The sequence below is a fragment of the Phyllobates terribilis genome, unplaced genomic scaffold (genome assembly GCF_046119375.1).
Source record: "Phyllobates terribilis strain yellow unplaced genomic scaffold, ASM4611937v1 Scaffold_5__5_contigs__length_657084704, whole genome shotgun sequence".
Lineage (NCBI taxonomy): Eukaryota > Metazoa > Chordata > Amphibia > Anura > Dendrobatidae > Phyllobates > Phyllobates terribilis.
Genome location: NW_027362765.1, coordinates 120,775,972 through 120,803,710, shown reverse-complemented (window position 1 = coordinate 120,803,710; position 27,739 = coordinate 120,775,972). Strand labels below are relative to the sequence as shown.

The following is a 27,739-nucleotide window of genomic DNA, read 5'->3' as shown; positions in this document are numbered from 1 at the left end:
AAGCATAAGAAGTACAAAATGCACGAGCATTCATAGCGAATGCATAAAAGCTATAGGATACGCTGCATCCAAGACAGACCACCGGACGCCCCCTACATTTGACCCTATGTGCATTACGGCCGCAAGTGCCCACTGTACAGGCCATGGGTGCAAGGAAAGTGCCAAAATTCAGAAACAAATCAATGCTGCCTCCAGAAAACATTAGTATGTTTGGTTCCATAAGGACAGACAGTCTGAGGGTGATAAGGGTAATGGGCGAGGCGCTTTTGTGCTGTGGATACGAGATTGTCACAGCACTATGGGTGCTAGGACCAACCATAATCCATTGAGGAGGGCGAGGGAGCAGCTCACATATCTTTGGCATAGTGACAAGTTCTCTCCCAGCACCAGACACCATACAGCGCTGTGTATACTAGTGACACTATATACAGATAAATACAGCGCTGCAAAGTACTACTGACATTATATACAAATAAATATGGCGCTGGCTTACTATGCCAGCAATATGCAGGTGTGGGGGCTGAGCCCTGCCGTCACAATGTAGTTTAGTGGGGGTTAGGGCTGTATGGATACCAGGAATCCCCAATATAACAGAGTATCCCACTCCCACTTTCCTTTTGGATGTTACCCAAATTCATTGCCCCTTACTAACTACATATTAAAACAAGAGTATTCCCATAGATGGGGGTGGAATCATTTACATGGGACATGTAAAAGAGAGAGAATGGGCTACAATGCATTCACTGGGGGTTCCAGTATTACTAGAGACACAACACCACCTCTAGGTAAAACAGGTGTATTGCATCTCAAAAATCTAACATCCTAAGTGCAAATTTTCCAAGAATTTTCTAGCTTTCAGAAAGGTTTATGAAAAAAAAAAAAAAAATTTAAAGAACCATTTTTTTTTCCTCTCGGAGTGTACATGGTTAAGCCTATTCCACTGTCCGACAGTAAACAATTTTATGCCCAGAAAAAAAAGAAGACGTTACAGCAGCAGAACAGCCTTCTGTAAAACGCCTTCTATGCCAGGAGAGAGCAGCTGATTGGGCAGTGTCCCTGTCACTCACACACAGCAGGCCCACCCCTGCAATAATACGTACTCAGACTACAATGTGACGCACACAGAATCAAAACTCATCTTGGATAGGGATCGCGTGGGGGAATGGGAGGGACAAAGGAAAAATAACACAGGAAGGGATCTGTACTAAAAAGAACGCTTCCTGCCGCCGTCACGCTGATTTGGAATATGACACTATGTATACCGAGATGGTGACGGAGGGCTGGATTCGGCACACGCTCGGAGACGGAGGGTAACAAAGGGTTAAGAAGGGAGGGGGTGCGGAAGTAACAGGTCCCCATACAAAAATATACCCATTAAAAACTAGACAAACAAAAATAAAAATAAATTAAAAAGATTTGATCATGAAAAGAAAGATGGGGAATAGGGGCGGGGAAGGTGAGTGGTGAGCATGCGCTTTACTCCCCGGATGTTCAATCACCGCACTCAGGGGACAAGATAATAGCTGGTCAGATGATAGGGTGGGGGCATGATTACACAGAGGGCTGTTGGTTGAGATCAGTTCTCCCCCTCCTCTCTAATCCTAGTGACCTGGGGGGTCCTGCACGCGCTCAGTTAAATCCGTCAGTGCGGTAGCTGGCATGGGAGTCGCTGGTGAGCTGTGTGGTCTCCGTGGCTGAGCTGGGTTGTACCATCACTGGGATATCAGCAGCATCTGAAATTAAAAAAAAAAAAATAATAAGTGCCTTTAGATTTTATTTTATTTTTTTATGGTTAAGGCTATAAGTAGCCCATGAAATTGATTCAACCACATGAGCAATTTTGAAGCATTTTCACATAAATAAGAAAAATTGCAAAGTCCTTGTAAAAACAAGAAACTGAAATATACCTCTTATTAAAATTCCTCTAACAGGTGTATGGGCCCACACTGGTCTGTTTAATTTTGCAGATATAACTAATCGAGTAGCAAGGAATCTGCTCACAGATGATGAGATGAAATCTAAATTACCTGTACATAATCTTAATGACGAGTTTAAGTATTTTGCCTCACCCTGTTTCACACCTTACAGGTTTCCAGTCCAACGTCCTTTGAATGTCTTTGTAGAATTGGCCCCTTAATGAAGGGTCTAATCTCTGATATATATTCTATTTTACAAAATCCCGATGATAATTTTTCGGTTAGGCACCCATACATGTTCAAATGGGAAAGTTACTTGGGCAGAACTCTAGGTGATGTTGACTGGAGACTTGTCTGGTCAAGAGCAGCTATTACGGCATGCTGTATAACTTACAAAGAAAATCAATACAAGATCCTCCATGTCTGGCATCACACTTCAGAGCTCCTACACAAGCTAGACTCATCTATTTCTCCCTTGTGTTGGAGATGTGCCTTGACGAGGGGATCTGCCTTACATCTATTTTGGGATTGTTCCCTAATAATTCGCTTCTGGACTAATGTGTAAACTCTAATTACACTAATTTTTGATCTGACCCTACCATTAGAACCTCAGTTCTTCTTACTTAATGTCTTTCCACAAAACAAATCCAGAACTGTTACACTTCTCTTGCATATATTGACAGCTGCAAGATGCTTTATAGTATCCCATTGGAAGCAAACCTCTCCCGTCTCTACTCGATCTATACACTAGGATCAAAGACATTAGAAATTATGAATATCACACTGCTATGAATGAAAATAAGTCAAGTCTTGAAAATTTTTCTCTCATCTGGTCCCCTTGGGACACTTTCTGGATAACCCTGAATATTTGAGAGCCATCTCTACTGACTTACTCATTCTTCTCCTCATCTTTACATCCCAATATCCACATTTATCTTTTCCCTCCTCTGTCTTTTGTAAGTCTTGTATGTCTTTCCCCCTTTACAGATTGTTAAAAATTAGAATTTCTGAATACTATCACAATCCAACGCACATCTATCATGTATCCGGTTTAATCTGTTTTCATTGAAACCTTCCTATATGTTCATATATTAGCCTTTTTATTTTTCTTCTTAAAAATTTGTATTTTGTGAAACATGAAACGTCTTTAATAAAAATTTACAATTTAAAAAAAAAAATCCTCTTTGATCTCGAGTTTTAACTCGAGTTTACTCATTGCCTAGCTAACCGGTCAACGCGGCATTCTATTAGGAGGTGGCCGGCTTCCTAGCCAAGGAGTGCAGCACTTATAAGCTCTTACTCTAAAGCTGTCCAGACCATTAGATGGGACTAGCTTCAGTGTCACTCTGCTCCTCCAATGCTGCAGAGGCAAAAGTGCCACTGCTTGCAACATCGGAAAAAGAACACGTTCAGCCATTCTGCTGGCCCAAACTGTCAATCATCCAGGAGGGTATTGCCACCCCCCACACCACACCACCTGGCAAGGAGTGCCCTCCTAAATAAAGATATTGTGAAAAGCCATTACTTGATCATAGCGCTCATCAGTGTAGAGTTGTAAATGGCGTCCTAACCCTTTCCAGGCTCATCATTAAACAGATTCTGGGTTGTCGAAAGTGATGCACACCTCCAGAAATTTTATGGCATTGTCGCAACTGATAGTAAAGGGCAATTATGAAGATTAAAAGTAAACCGCATTCTGCACAAATCAGCAATTCTGCTTCCTGAATCAATATTCATTAGAGAAGTGATGTGTATAGGGTACGGTGTATACAGTCATATACTGAGCTGGATTCACGCTTGCACTGATCTCACTGCAAGATGTGAACTTTAGTACACTATATGGCAGGTGTGAAGACTCCTGTGCGTGTCTGATCTACAGCCATATGAATATAACTGGTTGCAATTGAAATTACAATAAAATCCCCCCCATCTCACCCCTTTCATCAGACTGCATTTGTGCCTCCAGGTCTTCGGGAGACACGTAAAAGTCTGTCTCCTCCCCTTCAGGGGGCCGTGGTTTACATTTTCCACAACAGCAATTACAGCAACAGCAGAGACAGCAGCAGCAGTAACATCCGGTGATGAGGCCACAGAACATGAAGAGAGCCTGAGAAGACAGGGAAAAGTTATACACAGCAGTCCTATGTAAACTGTGGAAAGACGAGATTTAATGCAATATACCGCAGCGCAACATACATATGGGGGTCTATGACTAGAACTTCATGCAACAAGTCTTAAACATGAAGGTATGGGGAAAAATTATATTAGGAGGAGCACACCTCCTAATAAATATTGACATACCCATATGAGCTGGCGCTACGCTATAATGTACGCTAATTTTCTGTTGCAGCAGCCTCTCACTCACTGTAATCTCCGTCCATTTTATTGTCGTTTCAGAAAAGTGACGGGAGAAGCATAAAACAGCACAAATTTTGTGCAAAAACAACAAACACCCAAATAGGCCACTTATTTGATGCAGAAAATTGAAGTACAGGTCTTGATATATATAAAGCAAACTGAGGATTAATGCACTGAGCAGGTCAGAATAAGGAAAGGTGCATTTTAGAGATCCCCAGCTATACATAGACCTCAATGTGAGGAGCCTAGAAAGACCAAGTACCCAAGCTATACATAGCACTAAGTGCAAGGAGTGCAGCACTTATAAGCTCTCAGGCTGTGTGCCCACTATGCGTTTTTCAAGCGTTTTTACCGCGGAATTTCCGCAGCTAAAATGCTTAAAAAAAGCTTAGTAATACGTGCCCCATGGTCCCCAATGATAATCCGCATGTGCTTTGCACATGCTGCGGAAATTTCCGCTGCGGATTATCATTGCGGAAAAATACGCAGCATGTCCATTAATTTTGCGGACACGCAGAGTAATTGCCGCCATTGACTTGCATTGAATCGCTTAATATCCGCATCACTACATGTGCACATGCGGATATTAAGCGATTCAATGTGCGGATGGTACCCAGGTCTGGAGAAGAGGAGACGCCTCCAGACCCGGGTACCATAGTGCCAGTTAAAAAAAGAATTTAAAATAAAAAATAAAACATCATACTCGCCTTCCGATGTCCCCTGGTCTTCTGTATGATGGATCCTGGCGGCTCGCGATGGTCTAAAAGGACCTTCCATGACGTCATTTAGTCATGTGACAGGTCATGCGACAGCAGACGTCGGCGGTCGCGTGACCTGTCACATGACTAAATGACATCATGAAACGTCCTTTTACACCACTGCAAGCTGTACAAGAGACCGGACGCACCGGAGAAAAGACCGGGGGCCATCAGAAGGTAAGTGTAATTTTTATTTTTTTTTTTAACCATTTTCATTCTTTTTTCAACTATTAATTTGGTCACACTATATAAATCCATGCCGGTTGCATGGATTTATATAGTGTGTCAAGCACTTTCCAAGTGATGCTAAAATCGCTTGGAAAAGAACTTAACCCACATGCAGAAATGCATGCAAAAACACTTCTAATACAAACACTTCTACCTGGCAGGAAAAACGCATGTACAATCCGCATGCTTTTTTCCTGTCAGGGAGATGCGGAAAAAATCCGCAGCATTTATGCATCGTGGGCACTTAGCCTTAGCTGTCCAGACCATTAGATGGGACTAGCTTCAGTGTCACTCTGCTCCTCCAATGCTGCAGAGGCAAAAGTGCCACTGCTTGCAACATCGGAGAAAGCACAGCTCAGCCATTCTGCTGGCCCAAACTGTCAATCATCCAGGAGGGTATTGCCACTCCTCCCCACCCCCCACAGCACCTGGCAAGGAGTGCCATCCTAAATAAAGATATTGTGAAAACCCATTACTTGATCAGAGCGCTCATCAGTGTAGAGGTGTAAATGGCTTCCTAACCCTTTCCAGGCTCATCATTAAACAGATTCTGGGATTGACTAATGCAGTGGTCAAATGTCTGTCTAGCCAAAATAGGAAGAACATAGGCCAGCAGGGGGGCCAGGTAAAAATCGGTAAAGCAAATACTCTTTATATATTAAAAGGGGTTTTCTACCCAAAATGATTATAAATAGAGCCTGGGGAGATCATGGACTTACGTTTTATAATGCAACTATAGATCCTCACAGAACACACTTGTTCTCCCCTGGAACGATGCTCCTGCTTGCTAGATGGTACAGTATCATGTGCAGGTCCAATTATAATTAACTGGACCTGTACACAAAAGTCTCCCAGAGAAGCAACTGTACCACCCAGTGTGAGGAATCATTGCACCACACCAGATAGGTCACGAGGGAGAGCAAAAGTGAAAGTATGCTTAAAATAAGAAACTAGATCCTTTCTGCCGCCCCACCGCCCTTACTTACCTTTGCCCACCAGCTGGACAGCACAAAGTATGTGTTGACATTCTCTTCCCCAAACTGTTCCGCCACATAGAGTCCAAGTGACCCGTACTTGTCGTAGATATTCCTCTTCGTGGCGTCTGTTAGTATACCGTGTGCATTGTTGATCTCCTTGAACTTCTCGGAGGCTTCTGGATTATCTGGGTTTTTATCTGGATGGTATTTCAGTGCTAGTTTTCTGTAAGATGCAATAACATATTCTAATAAGATCGTGGGAAAACAAAGACAAAATTTTTACTATATATTCCAGAAAATAGTGTTAAGTCCTCACTGATATTAAACATCAGTTTGCATTCAGTGAACTGCACATTCGTGCTGACATTCAGGGACTGTTAAAGTGCACTAGCCTAGAATACATCACAGCTGAGGGTTTGTTACAGTGTTATCCAGGCTTGAGGATCCTTTCTGAGCCTGGAGGCACTGTGCAGTTAAGATGGCCAGGAAACACAGTTTTTCTACGTCAGTACGATTGCATTGATACCAAACTTGAACAGTTTTGTTTTTCCTTTTCTTAATATTTTAGTGGCTTGGTTTGTATCGCCATTTTCCGAGACCTTTAACTTTTTTGTTTTATTTTTCATCAATGGAGCTGTAGGATACTTCATTTTTGAGTGCTGAGCTACAGTTTTTATTTAGACCATTTTGCAGATTTTTTTTTTTTTTTTAAACATTGAAGTCTATGGGCTTCCGGTTGTCACCGTTAGTCATCCGCTTATACCTTAAATGGAGGTCTTAAAAGGTTGTACAAACATATGGAGGCGGTATTATGCAATGCTTAATAAGAGCTCTACATACACATTTTGGATAGAGCTGCTGGCTGACCCATGTATGAAATCATTCTTACTCACCGGTAACATCTTTTGATGTCATCAGATGTGGCATTCTTGTCCAATCCTAAAACATGATACAGGGATTCTCCGGATGTAGAGAGGGAGCGCTGCCGTTGGTCTGCCATCTTATCTCACTAGAAAGAGAAAGAATTTTAGCAATAACCACGAACATGGGGCGTTGTGAATAAAGAGGATGTAAAAGGATGACCATTCTGCAAACTGATATTTTATGATTTCACTTCCTACAGCAAATGAAGCAATCTCTGCTCTCCGTTCATTTAACGAGTTAGAGAATATTTAACAACTCATTAGACTTGTTCCTCTCCTCCGCTAGAATAGGTGTGGCACACAACTAGCAAATCCAGCTACGCTGTTAACAGTTACCTAAAGGGTTTGACTTAGGCCCCTTCGCTGCCATTTAACTCGCTTGTAACGCCAGTATATATACAGTGCTCAGCAGGGCTGTGGAGTCGGTAAGCCAAACCCCCGACTCCTCAATTTCCATGACATTGACTCCGACTCCCTCATACATGGCTCATGTTTAAGTGATAAATTTACTGTAGCACAGATTCATCTCAGCTAAAAGTCCAGACCCTTAGATCAGGAAGAGGACAGACAGTTATAGGACATTTCCCAAATTCTTATGAAAAAATATTCCCCACAAACTGCATTGAACTACTGTACCAAATTTATTATTTATTTTAGGAGTTGGAGTCGGTCAATATTATACCGACTCTGACTCCGCCAAAATGGACACAGACTCCGACTACACAGCCCTGGAGCTTAGGATAAATGAGTACACTCCCTTAGAAAATTAAAGATTTTAATCAACATTTCACTGATCAAAAGAACAGTTTCCAAAATTTTGACGATCAGTCTCATAAAATATTTTTTAAGCCCATAACATTAAAGTAAGGTTAATAATATAACCTTCATTACAAAATCTTCAGTTTTACTCAAATTAGTTGATGCAAAAATGAATACACCCAACATCAAAATGTACTACAACTAGTATTTTGTATGACCTCCATGATTTTTAAGAACAGCACCAAGTCTTGTAGGCATGGAATAGAGAAGTTGGTGACAACTTGCATCTATCTTTTTTCCTTCTTCAATAACGAGCTCCTTTAGAGCCTGGATGCTGGATAGAGAGAGATGACAACTTTTCGCTTCAGAATTGCCCATAGATATTCAGTTGGGCTCAGATCAGGAGACACTTGGCCAATGAGTGATGGCAGCATCTGCTCTTTCAATACAGAGCAGTGCATTTGTGAATTCATGATACTATAAATGAAATGTAGCTCCCTGACACCAGCAGCGCTCATGTAGCCCTACATGAGAACAGTGCCGCCACCATGTTTCACTGTAGGCACCATGCATTATTTTTTATTTATTTTTTTTTTAACATGCAATGCTACTGCATCTGAGAGCAGCATGATGTACGAGCAGAGACCCCGATTCCAGCCATGTGTCACTTACTGGGATATTTGCCGCAGTTTTAATAAAATCACTGTTTTCTCTGCAGCAGATCTACCAGTTCTCTGAATGCTGAGCTCTGTATAACCCAGCCCACACCACTGATTTGCTGCGGTGTACAGTGTGCAAAAGCAGAAAGGTGCCAATCAGTGGTGGAGGCGGAGTTATACAGAGCTCATGAATATGTAGGACTACACGACAGCAGGTTTGCTAGTCCTCTAGTGATAAACTACTGCATATAAAACAGTGATTTTATCACAGCAAGCAGACCAGTAAGTGACATATTGCTGGAATCAGAGTCGTTATCCACACATCACGCTGCGGCAGCAGAAACCAGTTCACAGATTGCCTGTAAAAGTATGGTCTTGTTATAATTCTATTGACATGGAAAATCATGTTGCCAGGTATTTTTTTGCAATGAACAATTTAACAAAAGAAAAAAAAATTAACCCAATGGCAGATTTTATTTTTATATACATCATTTTGCCAAACTTGGATTTTTTTTTTCAGTTCTCCAATATATTGGATTCTAAAGTGAATGGTGTCACACAGAACTAACACAGTGTCCAGCAAAAAAACAAGCCCGCATGTATCTCAACGGAAAAATAAAAATGAAAAGGGAGAAAAACAAAAAGAACAAAAACTGATTGTGGCACGAAGGAGTGGCAACAAGAGAGTGTGAATATCCGCTCTTTACCAACTCCAGAATGTTTTACTAGAGGGCAATGATATGTCCAATTGTTGAAGGGCATGGAAAGGGTTAATACAAAAATCTAATTAAACCTAAAGCTACCCATAGCTTTTAGAGCACTGCCATCTAATCGTCGCACTTCATCTGCTGTAGGGCAGCCATAACTATCAGGGCGTAATGGGGTTGGCAGTTTTCGAACAGCGCAAGTATTATAGGATGGAAATCTCCTGATCTATGGGTCCATTACATTTGTTAATGCCTTTGTCCCATAATATTTGCATAGATGCAAACATATAGCAGGCAGCAATAGATCTAAAGCGCGAGGGATTAACAGATGGCAATCGCCGTATTTTCCAGAATTCCTAGGACAGTGGTGTTAGGAAGGTGATGGCAAATAAGCAGGGACAAGGAGTCTGTCAGAGGGAGAAATGTCCTCACACAGAGTTAAATCCCCTCGGGAAGAGTCCTTTCTAATACACTGTGATCACCCCTCCTCCCCACCATCTGCTGCTCAGTGCATTCTCTCTCCAATGTCTATGAGGTCCTAGGTGTGAGGACGCTATCATGGATAATAAGCCTTCAGTCATCAATGAACACAAGTCTTCTAATTAACAAGACCAGTAATGGGGGCGAAAGGCAAAATTTCCCTAGAAGGTTTATTATAAAAAAACAAAAAAAAACCTCAATCCCGTGTTTCTGGGATTGACTCACAGACCGTAGCAAACGATCGCCAATCCTTTCCTGCTATATAGTAACACATGGTCAGACTAACTGCACAACTAGCAATTGCTTAATGCTGGAATTGAAGGCAAGAAATTAGACCATAAACTGGAAGAAATTTATGGCACTGCCATACAAAACGGCCTGCCAATGCAGATATGTGCTGCTTCTGTAAGAACACCACCTTAGGCTATGTGCGCACGTTCAGTATTTGCAGCAGATTTTTCTGCAGCAAAAAAACAGCGTTGGCAGGAAAAACACAGCATAACGTACATTTTCACTTGATTCATTTGAAAAGATGAAAAATGCTGAAAAAGGTTGAAAAATTGATATGCTGCAGTTTTGAAAAAAAAAAAAGTTTGATGGTTCAAATCTGCAAGGAAAAAAAATAAAGCATATTGTGCATGAGATTTCAGAAATCTCATTCGCTTTACAAACACAATTTTTTTTGCACAGGAAAAACTGCAAAACCGTATGAGAACAAACCCATAGGATTGAGATGAGAGGTGAGCAGCAACTTACCTTTGGAAACTCCTCTCCACTAAACTCCACTCAAAACCTACTGTTAGTTTCTAGGGTCCAGAAAGCTGAGATAAGAGAAGCTGTTTGATGGGTCCTGACCCAGTACAGCTGCTTTGGAAGTCCCTGAACTGCCTGTGGCAAATCGAGATCATCACTGTTCAAGCCATCTTTAACACAAGCTCCACAAGGTGCATACATCAAAAATGAAAGTAGATTTAATCTTTAACCATACAAAGAACAATAATCAACCAGACAAGCAGCATTCTTGGACATCAACATCATCATTGGCCCATGTAAACATGGCAGTGACCAAAAAAAAAACAAGCAGACACAAGACTGATCTATGGAATAAAAAACGATCATGAGGTGTGCTCTCAACAATATGCAAACTGTATGGTGACCAATCGATCGCTCATCCCACTGGAGTTCTCATTGGCCCAAATACAAAGACCTTAAATGAGTGTGATCTACTTGTTATATAGTCAACTGGCATAAGTTCAGGCAGGAAATATGCCCATGTAAATGCAATTTCTGAGGAGGCCTCAGAAGTACCTTCACAGCTCTACTGGGTTAAACAGTTCCCAGTACCTCAGATTCCTATAACCCACTATAGGTGTGGTAAAAGTGAATAGCAAGGATTACTTGGAGTCCCGAAATGCCTGTCTTTCTAGTAAGACAAGAATTTTTCATAGGATGGTCTCCTTAGCCGGATATACACTTCGTAAATAAGGGTCACCCCATGAAGCACCTTCTTCTTACTCTTGGTACTGCATGCATCTTACAATCTAACCATCTCCATTTGTTCTGTCTCTATTGTTACCTGGTGTCTACTATTTTAGGCTAGAGGGACTGGGCCTGTAGTGGCTTTCAATGTCATGAGTAGAAATACAGAAACCTCTCCATCACCTATGATTACAAAATTTGGAGGCTTTTGGGAGACCTTCTGGAAACATTTACAAATGAAAAATCAATGTTCTCTCTCATTAATGGGGCAATCCCCCTCCTATGAAAGAAGGGAGTGAAAGGTCTGCCAAAATAATAATGAAAATAGTAAAGGAACAGTTAAAAGTCAATTAAATGCATAGTCCACTGATGGAGCACGACTGATAGCAGAAGCAAAGGACGTATATAGAATAATTGACGAGACATCAAAGGATGTGCAGTCACATGAAAAGCTGTTTAAAGGAGAAAGGACACCCTAAAGATGCAGTGTTGTAGGGGAAGTATCACACATATGGATATAAAGGAGTCTAGAGGTTATCGATACTACAGGGGTATAGGATAAAAAATGTAATGATTATGGGGGGACTGGCAAGTTTCTGCCTGTCATTCCACTGAAGAGAACGGCAGTCAGGGCTGTGGAGTCCTTAAGCCAAACCCTCCGACTCCTCAATTTCCCTGACACCGACTCCCTCATACATGGCTCATGTTTAAGTGATAAATTTACTGTAGCACAGATTAATCTCAGCTAAAAGTCTAGACCCTTAGATCAGGAATAGGACATTTCATAACTTTCCCAAATTCTAATGAAAAAAATATTCCCCACAAACTGAATTGAACTACTGTACCCAATTTATTATTATAGATTTTAGGAGTCTGAGTTGGTCCATTTTTGTTTTACAGACTCCGACTCCACCAAAATGGGCACCGACTTAGACTCCATAGCCCTGATGTCTGCAGTCACAGCTCTTTCTAGGCCAGAAAGTCATCAGCCTCTTTAAATAATAACACTTTGGTACATCTAGAACATCTTCAGAGTACAATGTTAATGAAAGCACATCTAGTATGATCTTCACTACAGGCGTATACATTAACCCAGGAAATCCTAGTTGTAAACTATAATCAAAACATCTCTAACGGTCTTGCCCTTTGATTCTGTAATTTTCTTTCTCTTTACTTCCTTCTCATGTTTAGTTTAGAAAACTGAGAATGTCTTCATTGGGACCACTTTTTTTTTTAAATTCCTCACCAATTTCAAGATTTGTCAGATTTGTCTGATTTGGCTTTTATCCTGTCATATTGCACGACTTGTTAAAGGGTTAATTCTGACTTGTAGGATTGCTGCTTCCAATAGGTGGCACTATAGAGTCCTCTCTGAAGAGGCAATTTGCATCAGTGAATAAGAACATTCTAGTTTGCATCCAATGTCTTAAAACCTGACTATTATATCCTAAATGCTCATTTGGCCAAAAGACATTGCCTAAACATTCCCCCGCCCCTCCATGCACATGAATATGTGACTGAGAAGGAGGAGAGAAAGCTGGCCGTACATATTTAGATAGCCGTAGACCGAACGATGCTTCTCTCCAGAAGAGCAATGCAATAAGCAATCCAAAATCAGACAAGTGCGCTTTACATCTTCCCTGTCCGACAGTAGGCTGGTACCCCCTATAAGCATTTGTCCATTGGCCTGAACTCTGATGTCCACAAGTTTGGACGATATTAATCTAATGTGTGTGGGGGCCTTAATACCCCCATACACAATATAGCGTTTTTGGCTGAATGAGCCCTTTTCCAAGTCCCTTATACACAGGAAATTTTGGCTGAGCACACCTGTGATCTCTATGAGAGACAATGGCGGACTCCTCTGGCAGCAGTTCTCTTTTGGGCTCGTGTAGTGGACTGTATAACTTGAACGAGTGGTATCCTTGGTTTTGATGGATAGCACTCGCCCCCATGTAATTCTATGTGGCTATGCACATGTCCAATTTTTTCCCTCGGTCTGAGAAAAAAAAAAAAAAAAAGTAGCATGCACTATTTGTCTCCAACAATCAGATGGCACTCGACCTTTCAACTGCATAGGTCCATGGAAAAATAAATCGGACCGCACTCTGATGACATCTGTCATCCTTGTTCTATGTCCATGTTCTATCTGTATGTTTCACGGATAAGACACGTACCCATTATAATCTATGCTGTTATTCACATGTCCTTTTTCTTCCGGCAGTACGTAAGAAAAGTGGCAATACAGATCTATTAACATTGCAAAGGATAGGACAAGCTTTGTTATTTAGCGATACATGAAAAATACTAATGAAATGCTGATGACATTGGTATAAAAAAAAATAAATAAATAAAAAAATGTTTGCATGGGTGAAAAAAAGAGTGACATCTGAATGAGGCCTTAGGTGAAACCACTCATAAGATACCAGTTTTAACAGTGTTAATAAAAGTGAACATTTATTATTCACATTTTTGGATGGTGAAAACTTGGCTATTATTGCTGTCCTACGGACTTCTTGTTTCTTTAAAAGAGAATGCATCAGATGGCTGGCTTGTCCCATCCAAACGGCAATCTAATGTGTTTGGAGGTAAAAGGTAAACTAAGGTGTTCTCACAGAAGTTATGTTGACATTTGCATCATTGCTTTCCATCATAACAATGGATGTGGCAGATCTAAACTATACCTGTTGCATGCCACTAACACCATGGCAAATGAATCCCCTGCTTGGAAAGCCTGGCTAAGTAACAACTTGCTGACTGTTTTCAAGTTACAATATAAGATTTTGTTTGTACACGGCACTGGATAAAATACATGAAAATAAATAAAAATCAGTAAGGTAAAATCAGAGAAGCCAAGTCTGTCAAATTTGATTGGTGGCACAACAATGAATGTATTTATCCAGAATAAACAGGAAACCGACAATTATCGGTAAGTCAATGAGGTTTTTTAATAAATATTATTGGTATTGAAATGAGTGGATGTGAACATGAAACTAAAAAGTCTTAGTTACTTACAGGTAATAAGATTTTTCGGAACCCATGACAGCACCTCGAGAGAGGGGATCTGCCCACCAAGGACAAGAAACCTACAGGTTAAAAAGGGCGGCACCTCTCTCTTGCCTGAGTTTGGTTTACAGAGCATGAGAAGACCACCAAGGTTAGTACAACAACAATCCAAGTATAACAACGTTAATAACCATTATTTCTTTCTTTTTTTTTTTTTTTTCCCCATATAAGAGTGACTTATAATAACTTACGGGAGTGCTCCCACAAAGTGAAGAGAGGGAATACAAGGGTGCTATCATGGGCTCCGAAAAATTCCGTTACCGGTAAGTAACTAAGACTTTAGTCGTTCACCCATGACAGCACCACGAGAGAATTACAGAGAAGAAAATTCTAGGGAGGGACCACAGCCTGGAGCACCCTCCTACCAAAGGGAAGGTCGGTAGAAACACACATGTCTAGTCTGTATTGTCTATAAAAGGTGGAAGGTGAGGACCAGGTAGCGGCCTTACATATATCTTCAAAGGAGACATCTGCCTTCTCCGCCCAGGAGGTCGCCACGGCCCAAGTGGAATGGGCTCTCAGACCTTTTGGTATTTCCTCGCCTCTTGAATAGGCAAGAGTTGACATTCCTTATCCATCTGGCGATAGTAGGTTTTGAGGCCCTACACCCCTTCCAAATAGCCTGGTGACATATGAAAAGGGACCTATCTTTCCTATACTCTTCAGTGACCGAAAGATATTTAATAACGCATCTCCTCACAGCTAACGTGTGTAATTTCTCTTCCTTCCCATTCTTTGGAGAGGAACAGAAGGTGGGAAGGAATATCTCCTGAGTTCAGTGAAAGCAAGAAGCTTCTTTGGGAAGATAAGCCGGATATGGTTAAAGGACTATCCTATCTTCTAAAATTTGAGTAAATGGCGGGGCCACAGACAGGGCTTGAAGGTCGCTCACTCTCCTGGTTGATGAAAACAGCCCTATTAGTCGCTTTGACAAGGAAATTAATTAAAGGGACTTCGAATCTAAGGGCTCAAAAGGCAGGCTAGTCAGGGCAGTCAAAACTAAAATTTAAATCCTAAGGCATTAGCTCTGATTTAACAATGGGTCTAGATCTAAACAATGCTTTAATGAATCGTGAGACCCAGTAATTTTCTGCTAAATCATAGGAAAATAAGGCCCCAAGAGCTGAGACCTGGACCTTCAGGGTACTGGTAGATAACCCCAACTCCAGTCCTTTCTGTAGGAATTCTAAAATTTTTCCTATGGGTGCATGTTCTTCCACTCTAGTACCTGAGAAAGATAAGAACTTTCTGCAAGTCCTGGCATAAATGCGTGTAGTAACCGGCTTCATACTATGTAAAAGGGTGTCTGTGAGGTTTGATGAGAACCCTTTGCTAATTAATAATGCTCTTTCAAATTCCACGTCGTCAGATGAAGTCCTGGTGATGGAGGATGAACAAACGGCCCTTGTGAGAGGAGGTTCGGGATCTCTGGCAAGATCCAAGGGTCGGTTACCGACATCTCTTTTAGGCAGGAGAACCAAGGCCTCTTGGGCAAGAAGGCAGCTATGAGTATGACCCGAGCGCTCTGTCCGCTCTGATTTTTCTTATGACCACTGGAAGAAGGAATGCAGGCTGAACTTCCAGGGAACCAGGAGAGTCCACCATCAGGGATTCAGGGAACAGAACTCTCTCACACTCAGATTCTGTTTGGTGGCAAACAGATCCACTACCGGAAGGCCCCACATCAGAACTATCTTCGAGAAGATATGTGGATTCAGTACCCATTCTCTTTCCTTCATAATGTTGCGGCTCAGAAATCTGCCTTGACGTTTTCCTTCCCTTTTAAATGTAAAGCAGTGAGGATATGACTTTCGGCTTTTTGTAACAGCTTGTCCGCCACTCATTAGGTTTTTTGACTTTGTACCCCCTTGGTGGTTTATATTGCCACTGATACTTGATTGTCTGATAATATGCGAACGTCCTGGCCCTGTAGAGATACAAGGAATCCGCTTACTGCACGATCTATAGCCAAACGTTCTTTGACAGAGGAAATTTTTTTCTCGCTTTCTGTCCATACTCCCTGGATTATATCACCATCTAAGTGGGCTCCCCATCCCGTGGGACTTGCGTCTGTGGTTAACACATGGGTTGGTCTTACCTCCTAGGGGACCCCACTGACTAGGTTCCTAGTCTCCAACTACCATTGAAGGGATTGTGTAGAGGGAGGGGATAAAGTTAAAATATGTTCAAGACGCCCTCCAAGAATTGACTCATTATACACTGCTCAAAAAAATAAACACTTAAACAACAGAGTATAACTCCAAGCAAACCAAACTTCTGTGAAATCAAACTGTCCACTTAGGAAGCAAAACTGATTGACAATCAATTTCACATGCTGTTGTGCAAATGGAATAGACAGTAGATGGAAATTACTGGCAATTATCAAGAAACACTCAAAGGAGTGGTTCTGCAGGAGGGGACCACAGACCACATCTCAGTACCAATGCTTTCTGGCTGATGTTTTGGTCACTTTTGAATGTTGGTTGTGCTTTCACACTTGTGGTAGCATGAGACAGACTCTACAACCCACAGAAGTTGCTCAGGTAGTGCAGCTCATCCAGGATGGCACATCAATGCGAGCTGTGGCAAGAAGGTTTGCGGTGTTTGTCAGCGTAGTGTCCAGAGGCGAGACAGGCCAGTACATCAGGAGACGTGGAGGGGGCCGTAGGAGGGCAATAACCCAGCAGTAGGACCGCTACCTCCCCCTTTGTGGAATGAGAAACAGGACGAGCACTGCCAGAGGCCTGCAAAATGACCTCCAGCAGGCCACAAATGTGCATGTGTCTGCACAAACTGTTAGAAACCGACTCCATGAGGGTGGTATGAGGGCCCAACGTCCACAGATGGAGGTTGCGCTCACAGCTCAACACCGTACATGATGCTTGGCACATGTGACAGAGTCTGGAGACGCCGTGGAGAGCGATCTGCTGCCTGCAACATCCTTCAGCATGACCGGTTTGGCAGTGGGTCAGTAATGGTGTGGGGTGACATTTCTTTGGAGGGCTGCACAGCCCTCCATGTGCTCGCCAGAGGTAGCCTGACTGCCATTAGGTACCGAGATGAGATCCTCAGACCCCTTGTGAGACCATATGCTGGTACGGTTGGCCCTGGGCTCCTCCTAATGCAGGACAATGCCAGACCTCATGTGGCTGGAGTGTGTCAGCAGTTCCTGCAAGATGAAGGCATTGAAGCTATGGACTGGCCCGCCCATTCCCCAGACCTGAATCCGATTGAGCACATCTGGGACATCATGTCTCGCCCCATCCACCAACGTCACGTTGCACCACAGACTGTCCAGGAGTTGGCGGATGCTTTAGTCCAGGTCTGGGAGGAGATCCCACAGGAGACCATCTGCAACCTCATCAGCAGCATGCCCAGGCGTTGTAGGGAGGTCATACAGGCACGTGGAGGCCACACACAATACCGAGCCTCATTTTGACTTGTTTTAAAGGACATTACATCAAAGTTGGATCAGCCTGTAGTGTGTTTTTTCACTTTAATTTTGGGGGTGACTCCAAATCCAGGCCCCCAATGGTTAATAAATCTGAATTCCATTGATGATTTTTGTGTGATTTTGTTGTCAGCACATTCAACTTTGTACAGAACAAAGTATTCAATGAGAATATTTCATTCATTCAGATCTAGGAGGTGTCATTTGAGTGTTCTCTTTATTTTTTTGAGCAGTGTATAATACATCCCACTGAAGAGCCCATCACTGCCTTCTTCCACTGAGTGGATGGGCTGGGAAGAACCCTGGTAGTGGCGTCAGTAAGTTTTATACCGGCCACTCCCCGGTACCGGGTCAGCTGACCCCTTGCATGGCCTATGGAAAACCCCACCCATATCCGGAGGGAAACATCCCCCCTACCAGACGCCGCACTCCCCCGGACGTGACACCGGAATCCAGGACGAGCAGTATCACACCCCAGGCAGGGGATGCCGCTCCTACCCCAACGCACAAGGAGCAGCCCAGAGCTCTACCGTGGCATCTCCAGGGATCCCGGACTGATCGAGGCTGAGAAGACATCCCTCATGAACCGGCCAGCCTGGCCTGGGACAGGAAGTTTTCTTCATTCTTGCACAGGTAAGCCTGCAGGGGTTCCCATCAAGGACAGGAGACCAAAACTGAGGCTAGAGAGAGGTGCCGCCCTTTTAACCTGTAGGTTTCCTGTAATTGGTGGGCGGATCCCCTTTCTCGTGGTGTTGTCATGGGTGAACGAATAAATATATACTACTGCAAAGACGCTGGATATGACATTTGCGCACTATACAGCATCCCAATAATTTTAACATCCAGCTTTTCACAGTCCCTGAAACACGCACAAGAAGTCGGTCGTCTGTAAATGTCTTCAACGTGCAATAGTAAATCTAATAATAGCTTGGTCAGTGATCCGGTGATTAAACCAAATTAAGATGGGGGAATCAATATTTTCAGCCTCCTATTAAAATCCTGTGCACATGATACAGAACAGGTCTGTGGTTCACTAGCTTTTATTACACAGAACTGAGCCAGCTGTTGGCAGGACCATGGGATGAATCTACCTCCTGCCAATATCTGTCTGTGGAGCCATGTTGCCTAAAGGGCTCAAATGATAAACACGGACACCGAGCTGGATATCTGTCACCTAAGAAATATGCCGTAGTGAAGGAGAAGGATAAAATGGTACAATTCCAATTTGTCACACTGTTGCCCTTCTCTGGAATAGATGGGGTTAACACAGAGATGACGCATCAGCTTGTATGTTTGTGAAAGGAGTTGGGAAGTGCAAGCCATGTGCAGGAACAGAAAGTGTTAATGCAAACTTTTCTTGTTTTCGGTATCATTTTTGGTTAGGCTGGCAAATCTAAAAAAAAAAAAAAAAAAAAAAAAAAAAAAAAAAAAAAAAAAAAGAAACAAAGCTGCAGTGTCTGCAACCCAGGAGAGGGTTAGGGGACATGAGATTATAGGAACGTACAACGCAGGCAGTGGAGAGGATACAGGTCCATGTAGGCGACCCTACCCTTTTATCCTAAAGGCATATATTAGGGGTCTCAAACTCTGCTCTATTAGCTAACAGTATAAACAGGATACAGGCCAGCGCTGCGCCAGAGAAGGGGCAAGCCAACGCATACGACGACCCATCTGACCAGTTTATTTTAATGTGCCCTCGCTGACAGTAAAGGATACAAATTTGTATTAGTACGATGTATTCTGGATATTCTTTATTACAAACTGTAATTGTTTAAAAGATTGTTTAATAAAAACAAACAAAAAAAAAAAAAAGAGAAGGGGAAAGCCAGCACAGGGGCAAAAGAGGTTATCAAGATCTACACACTGAAGGTAGTAGATTTATAATGTGAAAGCATCAGTGACTGTAAAGCTATAAAACTGGTGGGATTATAGATGTACACACTAAAGAATATAGATATATACAGTGAGGAGAGAGAACTGCATGTATATACACACAGCAGAAGTATAGATGTATATAATGGACTTAATATACTATAGATGCCGCAATGATAGTAAATGACTGACTGGTGATCCCTATGGTGTCCAAACACAGAAACAAGAAAATTGAAAAGAACATTTCCAGTAGGTTTACATTCCACAGCCGTTCCCCATATACATCTAACTGAATTCATCTTTAATAAAAAATATGTACGGTATATATATTGGTGCAGGGAGTAATTCTATTGCTACCTGAGTCACAGAGCTGCTGCTGCCGTTGACTCAATATTTTTCTGTGCGTCCTCCTATTAGCTCGTGCACAGTAATAACCCTTTATCAGAGGACAATCAGGTTCATCCTGAGCCTCCTTTTTCATGAATACTTCACATTGAAATGCATATTCCATAACTTTCAAAACTGACCCAATGGAAGAGACCATTATATACTGCAGACAATCCTTCTATACCTTCTACAATCCTCTTCAGCTAAAGTTCTTATGCTTCTCCACCAGCAACAGAAGAGATAATATACCATACCTTCAATCACCTGACCACTGAGGCTACTACTGATTGATCGCAGTCAGGTGACTGATGAAAGGGATTTCATCACGCCGGAAGACATGGTGACCAGTCACCTGACCCTGCAGCCAATAGACGGTTTCAGTGATCGTGTGACTGAAGGGATTGGGGGACGTCACCAGTTCAAAACAAGGCACAGAGCACTAAGTGGCAGTGCGGAAAAGGGGTAGTAAATAATTATTATTTTTTTTTTTTATAATCATCCCTTTCTAGCTTTGAAAAAGGCATAGAAAACCCCTTAAAAAGTGGTTAAACAGCTTTATATTGGTGGGTCTCCCCCACTGCTCTTTTGGCCAACAGTACAATTAAAATAGCATCTATAGTATTGAGGGGTAGGGATGTTACGGACAATAAAATACAGTTACAAGTATATATCATGCAGATTTGTGGTCTCTAAAAAGCTATATGATATTGTGATGGCTGCTATCAGTGGATATCACCAGCTAGTTTTAGGGCGCATTTACACAAGTCAATTATTGGGAAAAAAGTGACAAGCAAACAGTTTTTACTGGATGCCGATCACCCAACAAATGATCAAAACACTGAATTGTTGGGTGAAATCATTAAGTTTCTATAAAAATCACAGTTCTTCGCAGTGCATGGTACCTTCAGCTGCTTACAACAATGACAGTCTATGCGCACAAAACAATCTGTTACCGATGGTTCTGCGCATAAGTGAAGTACACTTGACCTGTCTATTAAAAGACCGCTTTCTATGCCACCAATCAGTGGTTGTTTATTAGCCATAGTCTGACTGTGTAAATGCTACCTTATCGATAAAGACGACCATGGACTGAACTTAGGGGGCAAAATGTGACACAGGGATTCAAAGAACACCAAGGAGAACTCTTGTATCACGCTCTGCCCCTCCAGGCCTTGCACTAGGTGTAACAGTCGGCTTGGGCCTGGAGTGGACATGAGAGGTCAACCCAGAAGGGCTCATATTCATAGGATTTTGAAGGAAAATGTTTAATAGGAAGGGCTGAAAGGGAAATCTGCAGGAATCAATTGTTCAACTAATAGGAAGATCTGGCTTTCACATTAACACTGGTTGCTTGCATAATAGGACAATGCATCACTATGACGTATTCAGCAGTAATCACAGCAACTACAGGAGGCCATATCAAGTTAGTTAGGAACTCCTGTAAGATCTCACCAAAATCGTTTTCCCAAATCGAGTTATATATGATACAGTCCAAAAGATCAATAATTAAATCAGTGAATGCTCAAGAGTATATAGTGCTTAGTTTGGTCAATATAGAAGACATCTTGCTAAAATTAGGAGTTTATGAAATCATCAATCTCACAAGAAGTAGCTGTGCATCTCTAATGATGTCATTTCCTGTAACATGACCTCCAATGAGCCATTCATACAAGCAGCGTCAGGGAGTAGATCTGTGCGGTAGCATATGGTCTTCCATACACATGTGGAGTTAGTTCAGTAGAGCTGGATGTCTAGAGGATCGGATAACAATTCCTTATTACAACACAGTGTGAGGTGCAGTTAATTAAATCTTCAGCACAAATCCCCCGCACCCCACATTGCTATATGTGAATCTCACCAACTCTGACACTTACATGAGTGTAAAGTACTCAACTAAGCATTTTCCTGTGAGGAGATTGTGCAAGGTTGAATATTGAAAGGGTATGTATACTTATGCAACCTTTTTTATTTTATTCCTATGCATCTAAAATACTAAACAAATCAACTGGTCCTAATAAAACATCTTCTACCGTTTTGTGTATGCAGTTCTTATTCCGACCTGTGTGTTTCCATGTTACATGTGTAGTCTGATCCTGCTGCCATGATTACTCCACTCCCTTACAGATATCCTAAGGTCTTATTCAGACATCCATGTTTTTAGGGATACAAAACGCACCAATTAGTAAGTGGGGCTATCCATATGCCAGTGATTTTTTTTGGCAGAACTAGGATGGGCATGGATTAAACTTGCCCATTCAAATCAACGGGTATGTGAAACATTCAGCCAGCAAACTGATGGCATCCTAGTTGTATCCTGGCGTTGTCCACTTTTCACTGTTCCTAGAAGTTTGAGAAACTTCCATAAGTTTTTATTGCATAAAACAAAAACTAATGAAACATTGATGGTAAAAACTGACACACAAGATCAAATATTGATGAGTCGCAAATCCAGCACATAGATCGGTTCTCCCCCCACCTCCATGTATGAAAAAGAACGAATGTCTGAGGAATAAACAGGGGTCTTCAGCCTGTGGCCGTCCAGCTGCTGCAAAACTACAACTAGCATGGCAGCTGCATGTTGGGAGTTGACATTTTGCAACAGCTCAAGATGCCTTATCTACAGACAGTAGACACAGAAAACAGTCAATACTCACCACAAACCCTTATCAGCAAGGGGCACATAAATCCATAACCCAACAGCATTCTCCTCATGCTATAAATCACAAGCAAAAACATGAGACTATCACAACTTGATTGCGAGTTTTTTGAAGAGCCACTACTCCTATATACTAAATATACTGCAGGGTTCATGGCCCTTCAAAAGGGGCTGTCTTAACTATGCAACCCCTTAAAAAAACCCTATTAGAGCACATTGTCACTCCACAGAGCCCAGTGTGTGCGTGTGAAGGTTACACTGAGGGCCCATTGATTTCCTGAGCAATGCATCCCTTCCCATGCAGCCATATTGTTTTCTCCTGCAATAACACCTGATATCATCAACAGAACTTTGCAGTTGTAATCCACACAGGTAGTGCCATATTTGAACACCAATTAGGTGGGCAATGGCATGATTGCCCTTAGGCTGGGACTACATGGCGATTCTGGCCACAGCATAGGTTACGTGGCTAAAGATTGTTGCATGCGACCTTTACATAGTGCAAGTGAACGGGGTTGCAAAGTATCATGTCAACCAAGTCACAAAAAGTCAGAGCCAGTTGAATTTTTAGCAACTTGCTTCTTGAGGAAACTTCTGAGCCACATTCACTTGCACTAAACTGCGATGCAGCAGTTGCATACAGCGATCTTTGCAAGCACGAATTGTGTCACGGCCAAAGTAGCTGTGTAGCCTCCGCCTTAGGTCAGGTTCAGGAGGCCATACTGAAAAATAGGACAGTCACGACCACAAATTGCAGATGTGACTAGTTACATGTGCTTGTCCATAACTGCCTCTCATTGCATGCATTATTCTGGTCAATAAAATCAGGGCTGTGGAGTCGGTAAGCCAAACCACAGACTCCAATGCCTCAATTTCCCTGACTCCCGACTCCACAGCACTGCCCCACAACTGAGCATATCCGTAAAGTGCAACAGAAATTAATCTCAACTAAAAGCCTAGACCCTTAGATCAGGAACAGAACAGACATTTATAGGACATTTCATAACTTTCCCAAATTCTTATGACCACATTTACAGCCCATACTGCATTGAACTACTAAACCCAGTTTATTATATATTTTAGGAGTTGGAGTCGGTCCATTTTATAACGACTCCACAGGCCTGCATTAAATGAACCAAAGCAGTGCCATGTGCACTGGCGATAATGGATCCATGTAGGTCCATGGTGCTCACATACCGATTATAAGCTCATATGAATGAACCCTTAAAGTCAACTGCAAAACCAAAACCTTGACTCGTAAAGCCAATCTATCCACTATGATAATCCAAAGGTTGCCAGTTTATCGGAATTTTTGCTCATCATCTGTGCATCTAATAGCTGCTATAAAACAAAGGGATTAAGTTCTCTTCTGCCTAATTTGTTTTTCACCAATAACGTCTAAAAAGTTGCCAAACACCATCTAAAAATGATCAAAATGACAATTTAACACAAACCATTGTTCAGTGAGTAAAATGTAACACTAAAAAAGTTGTCCGAGTATTGAATTTTTTATATTAAAGCTGCTATATTTTTCCCCAGAAAGGATATTCGTCCTTTATCACTGATCATGCATGTTCCGGCCTGACTGATTGTAAGGCCCAATATGACACCCAAACAAAAAATATAAGCATGGCCTAATTATACTGGAAAACCAGAGGGAGATTAGACCCCTAAAATGTAACTTTTATTAAATATTTAAAAGGACTAAAATACCATCCCCAAAGACAACAACTAATCAATGAGGAATAACAGGGATAAATGTTATGCCGGTCAGGAGAAATTACGGGCTAATTCTACCCTAATTTCTCTCCCTTCCTGACAGCGGAGGTTGGCACCCTAATTTTTGCTCCGTGGCACCCCCGCTCTACGACGGTGTCCCTGATATCCCTAGAAAATCACTATCCTCATATTTTTAAAAAAACACAATTGTGAAAAAAAAGATAGAAACAAGTGAACGTAAAGATAAAGAAGCCGACAATTAAGTCATAAATATAAAAACAACCAAGTCTGTATATTTCAGCACGGTTATAGCACCGGGAATTTTTAGGAAACAGACTATGGTCTCAAGATGGCTGGACCAAATAAGTCTGTATTATAGCAAAGATGTGGCACTAGGGGAACACCCACTTAATCTCAAACATGGCTAGATAAATATATTCATATACAGAGTGCAATAGGCGTCATATCACAATATGTACTTAATAGAACTATTGACATAGCCGATTCTGCTATAAATCAACACCAATTCTCATAATTAATGCTAACAGACTGGTACCATATATGTAGCATTTGTATTAAATCGTTCTGGGTCATCAAAGCAAGAATGTACATAGGGGCTGTTAATCGTATGTGCACAACATGCAGTCAGCCCTAGTAGTCCCCTGTACCATGCCTGCGTTCCCACTAGGTGTTTTTGATGCGGAATTTCAGAAGCGGAAACGTTTTAAAAACGCTTGGTAATACATGCCCCATGGTCCCCAATGATAATCCGCATGTGCTGTGCACATGCTGTGGAATTTTCCGCTGCGGATTATCATTGCGGAAAAATCCACAGCGTGTCGATGATTTGTGCGTTTCCGCATGCGGATGTGATGTCACAATGCATTTGAAAAACGCAAGTCAAATCCGCATGTAAAAACGCTTCAAAAATGCTTAAAAAACGTGTATAAAATCCGCAAGTGTTCTTACTGGCAAGGACATGCAGAAACGCTGCGGAAGTTTTCTGCTTCAATTCTGCATTGTGGGCACATAGCCTAACTCCACATTATCTGCCTCATGTTCTTGCAGTAGGCTATAATAAGCTGTATGGGCTATAAGTTACATATATTGACTGTAATTGCTGCCACATTAGTTGGTACTTTATCACAGGTGATAAATGTCTGATTGTAGGTGGACCCTCTGCTGGGACCCCAACCGCTGAAACCCCAGTAATCAGGAGACAGGTTCCGATATAAAATTTCACCTCATTGTGTTCGGGAATGAATTTAGAAGCATGGTTGTACATAATCATTGTATATCCATTACAGGGGTTGTCTGGTTTCAGGAGAAAAAAAGGCTGCAGTCACTATCTGTGGAATGGTGACAGTGTGCAATGTGAACACTGTCTCAATTTCCTCTGCGGATGGGCGGTCACATGTTCTCAAGTATGCAATTTGCATTCTTGTGGTCATGTGCCGGCTAGTCTTACCCGGCTTCTCTCAATTGAAGGAAACTGAAACAAATGTAAAGCCTAATCAGCATGTGACCAAGTATGCAAATTGCATACATGCGGTCAACTGACAGCCCACCCACACGGGGAATCGTGACAGTGTGTGCATTGCACGTTGTCACCATTCAGCCATATGCAGTCACATAGCGTGATACAGACTTTTCTTCTGAGATCAAACATGTCCTCTACTGCCTATGGGACTGACAATGATAGCCAAGTACAAAGCTTGGCTATCTCCTTCAGTCTTATTAACCTGAATGAAGCAACACAGGCCATACTGCTCCATTCAATCCCAACCGTAGTGACAAGGAACAATATATCGAGACCCATGCTCTCGTAAAAGGTGGGGCTCCCAGTAATCAAACATGTATCACGGGACCGATGGAAAAGCAACAAATATCTGGCATAAAAAGTCAGAAGTCAGATATCACTCATCAGTGGTTTATGGAAAATGGAAGTTGTAGTACCAAAGGTCGAATTCAGAAATAAGCAAAACCTGATCTGAGTACGGGCAACGAAGTACGGACCGGCCACAGGTCTCCTGATCGAAACTCAGCCTCAAACTGCTGAATTAAAGGTTTACTCCCTCACCCCCCCAAAAAAAAAAAAAAATAAATAAACAAGTTATACCTTATCTATAAACCTAGGCTTTAGAACCCAGATAACGGGACTCTGCAACCCAGTCCCGCACAGAGTGGACTGCACTTGGCTATCCCAAAGACAATAAATGGAGCAGAGGCCGGGGCATGGACACATTCACTACATTCAAGACAAAGTTGCAAAGCATCACGGGAGGTCCTACTGGTCAGTGATCAGTAAATTATTCCCTATTCTATTAATAACATATAACTTTTTTTTGGAGGGGAAAGAATAACATGGAAAATTTGCGGCAGAAATTTCTGAATTAGATTTGCAGAAATCCATGCACCTGCTGCAGGCACACACCCCTCCGCGTTCCGGCAGGAATTTTGAATCATAGAAGTTTCTGTGATAACTCTGCCACATGTGAATATCCCCTCCATGTCACCTTTATTACTAAGGACTAGTCCCAATCGGAAGAATACAAAAGGTATACAGATATATGTACCTAACAGACGCACACTGTGCTGGACAGACTGCTGGAAGCGGAGGGACAGATGGTTCCCTTAGGTGACATAAAAGATGGAGATTAGCAAAGGGTACAAGTACGTCAGTCTGTGTAGAGTGTGTGCACATATATAATATTATTGTGAGTATGCAGATAGTGTGCATAAATATAAAGTGAGCATGGGTGTATGCAGTATACTGTGTGTGTGTGTATATATATATATATATATATATATATATATATACACATATATATATATTTTTTTTTTATTAGGAGTATATAGTGTGTATATATTACACCTCCTCTCAGGCGGATCCACAGTGCACACATAATGCAGACTCCAGGGCAGATGTCACATATTCCATATAATCCCCCCATTATATACACAGGAGGGCGCCGGATGCCGCCTCTGCACCTATACACATATGCTGATCACTGACTATGGCCGGGGATATAGACACCGATGTAAATCAATGGAGATTATGGATGATGCCTATATTTAGCCGCCCCACCCCCTCCTCATCCTCCCTCACCACCCAGCAGCCAGTCTGCCACTCCCCGATAGTCTTTTATCCGCAGGCCGCTGCTTCCCGCTTCCTTCCCCGGTTCTCTCACCTCCTCCCCGGTGCCGCTTCGGTTCGGCTCGGTCACGTCTCGTCAGTCAGACGCAGAGGGGGCGGTGCGTGCGCGATCCCGACCGTGACGTCACATAGGACCGCAGAATGCGCGCCCCCGGAAGCGAGAGATCCTGGGGACGCGCACTTGGGT

General features: G+C 42.2%; 1 protein-coding gene across 2 annotated transcripts; it reads right to left on the bottom strand.

Moving 5' to 3' along the window:
* On the bottom strand, positions 1-27,739 carry DNAJC5 (DnaJ heat shock protein family (Hsp40) member C5). Of its 2 annotated transcripts, none has more exons than XM_073682886.1 (5): positions 27,587-27,739; positions 7,131-7,246; positions 6,247-6,460; positions 3,852-4,023; positions 1-1,733 (listed from the first exon to the last, which is right to left on the bottom strand). In XM_073682886.1, exons 2-5 carry the CDS (start codon positions 7,235-7,237, stop codon positions 1,630-1,632), a joined length of 597 nt encoding a protein of 198 aa, XP_073538987.1. In that variant the 5' UTR covers positions 7,238-7,246; positions 27,587-27,739; the 3' UTR covers positions 1-1,629. The 2 variants fall into 2 exon arrangements, with proteins under 2 accessions (XP_073538987.1, XP_073538988.1); XM_073682887.1 differs by lacking the exon at positions 27,587-27,739 and adding an exon at positions 10,522-10,693.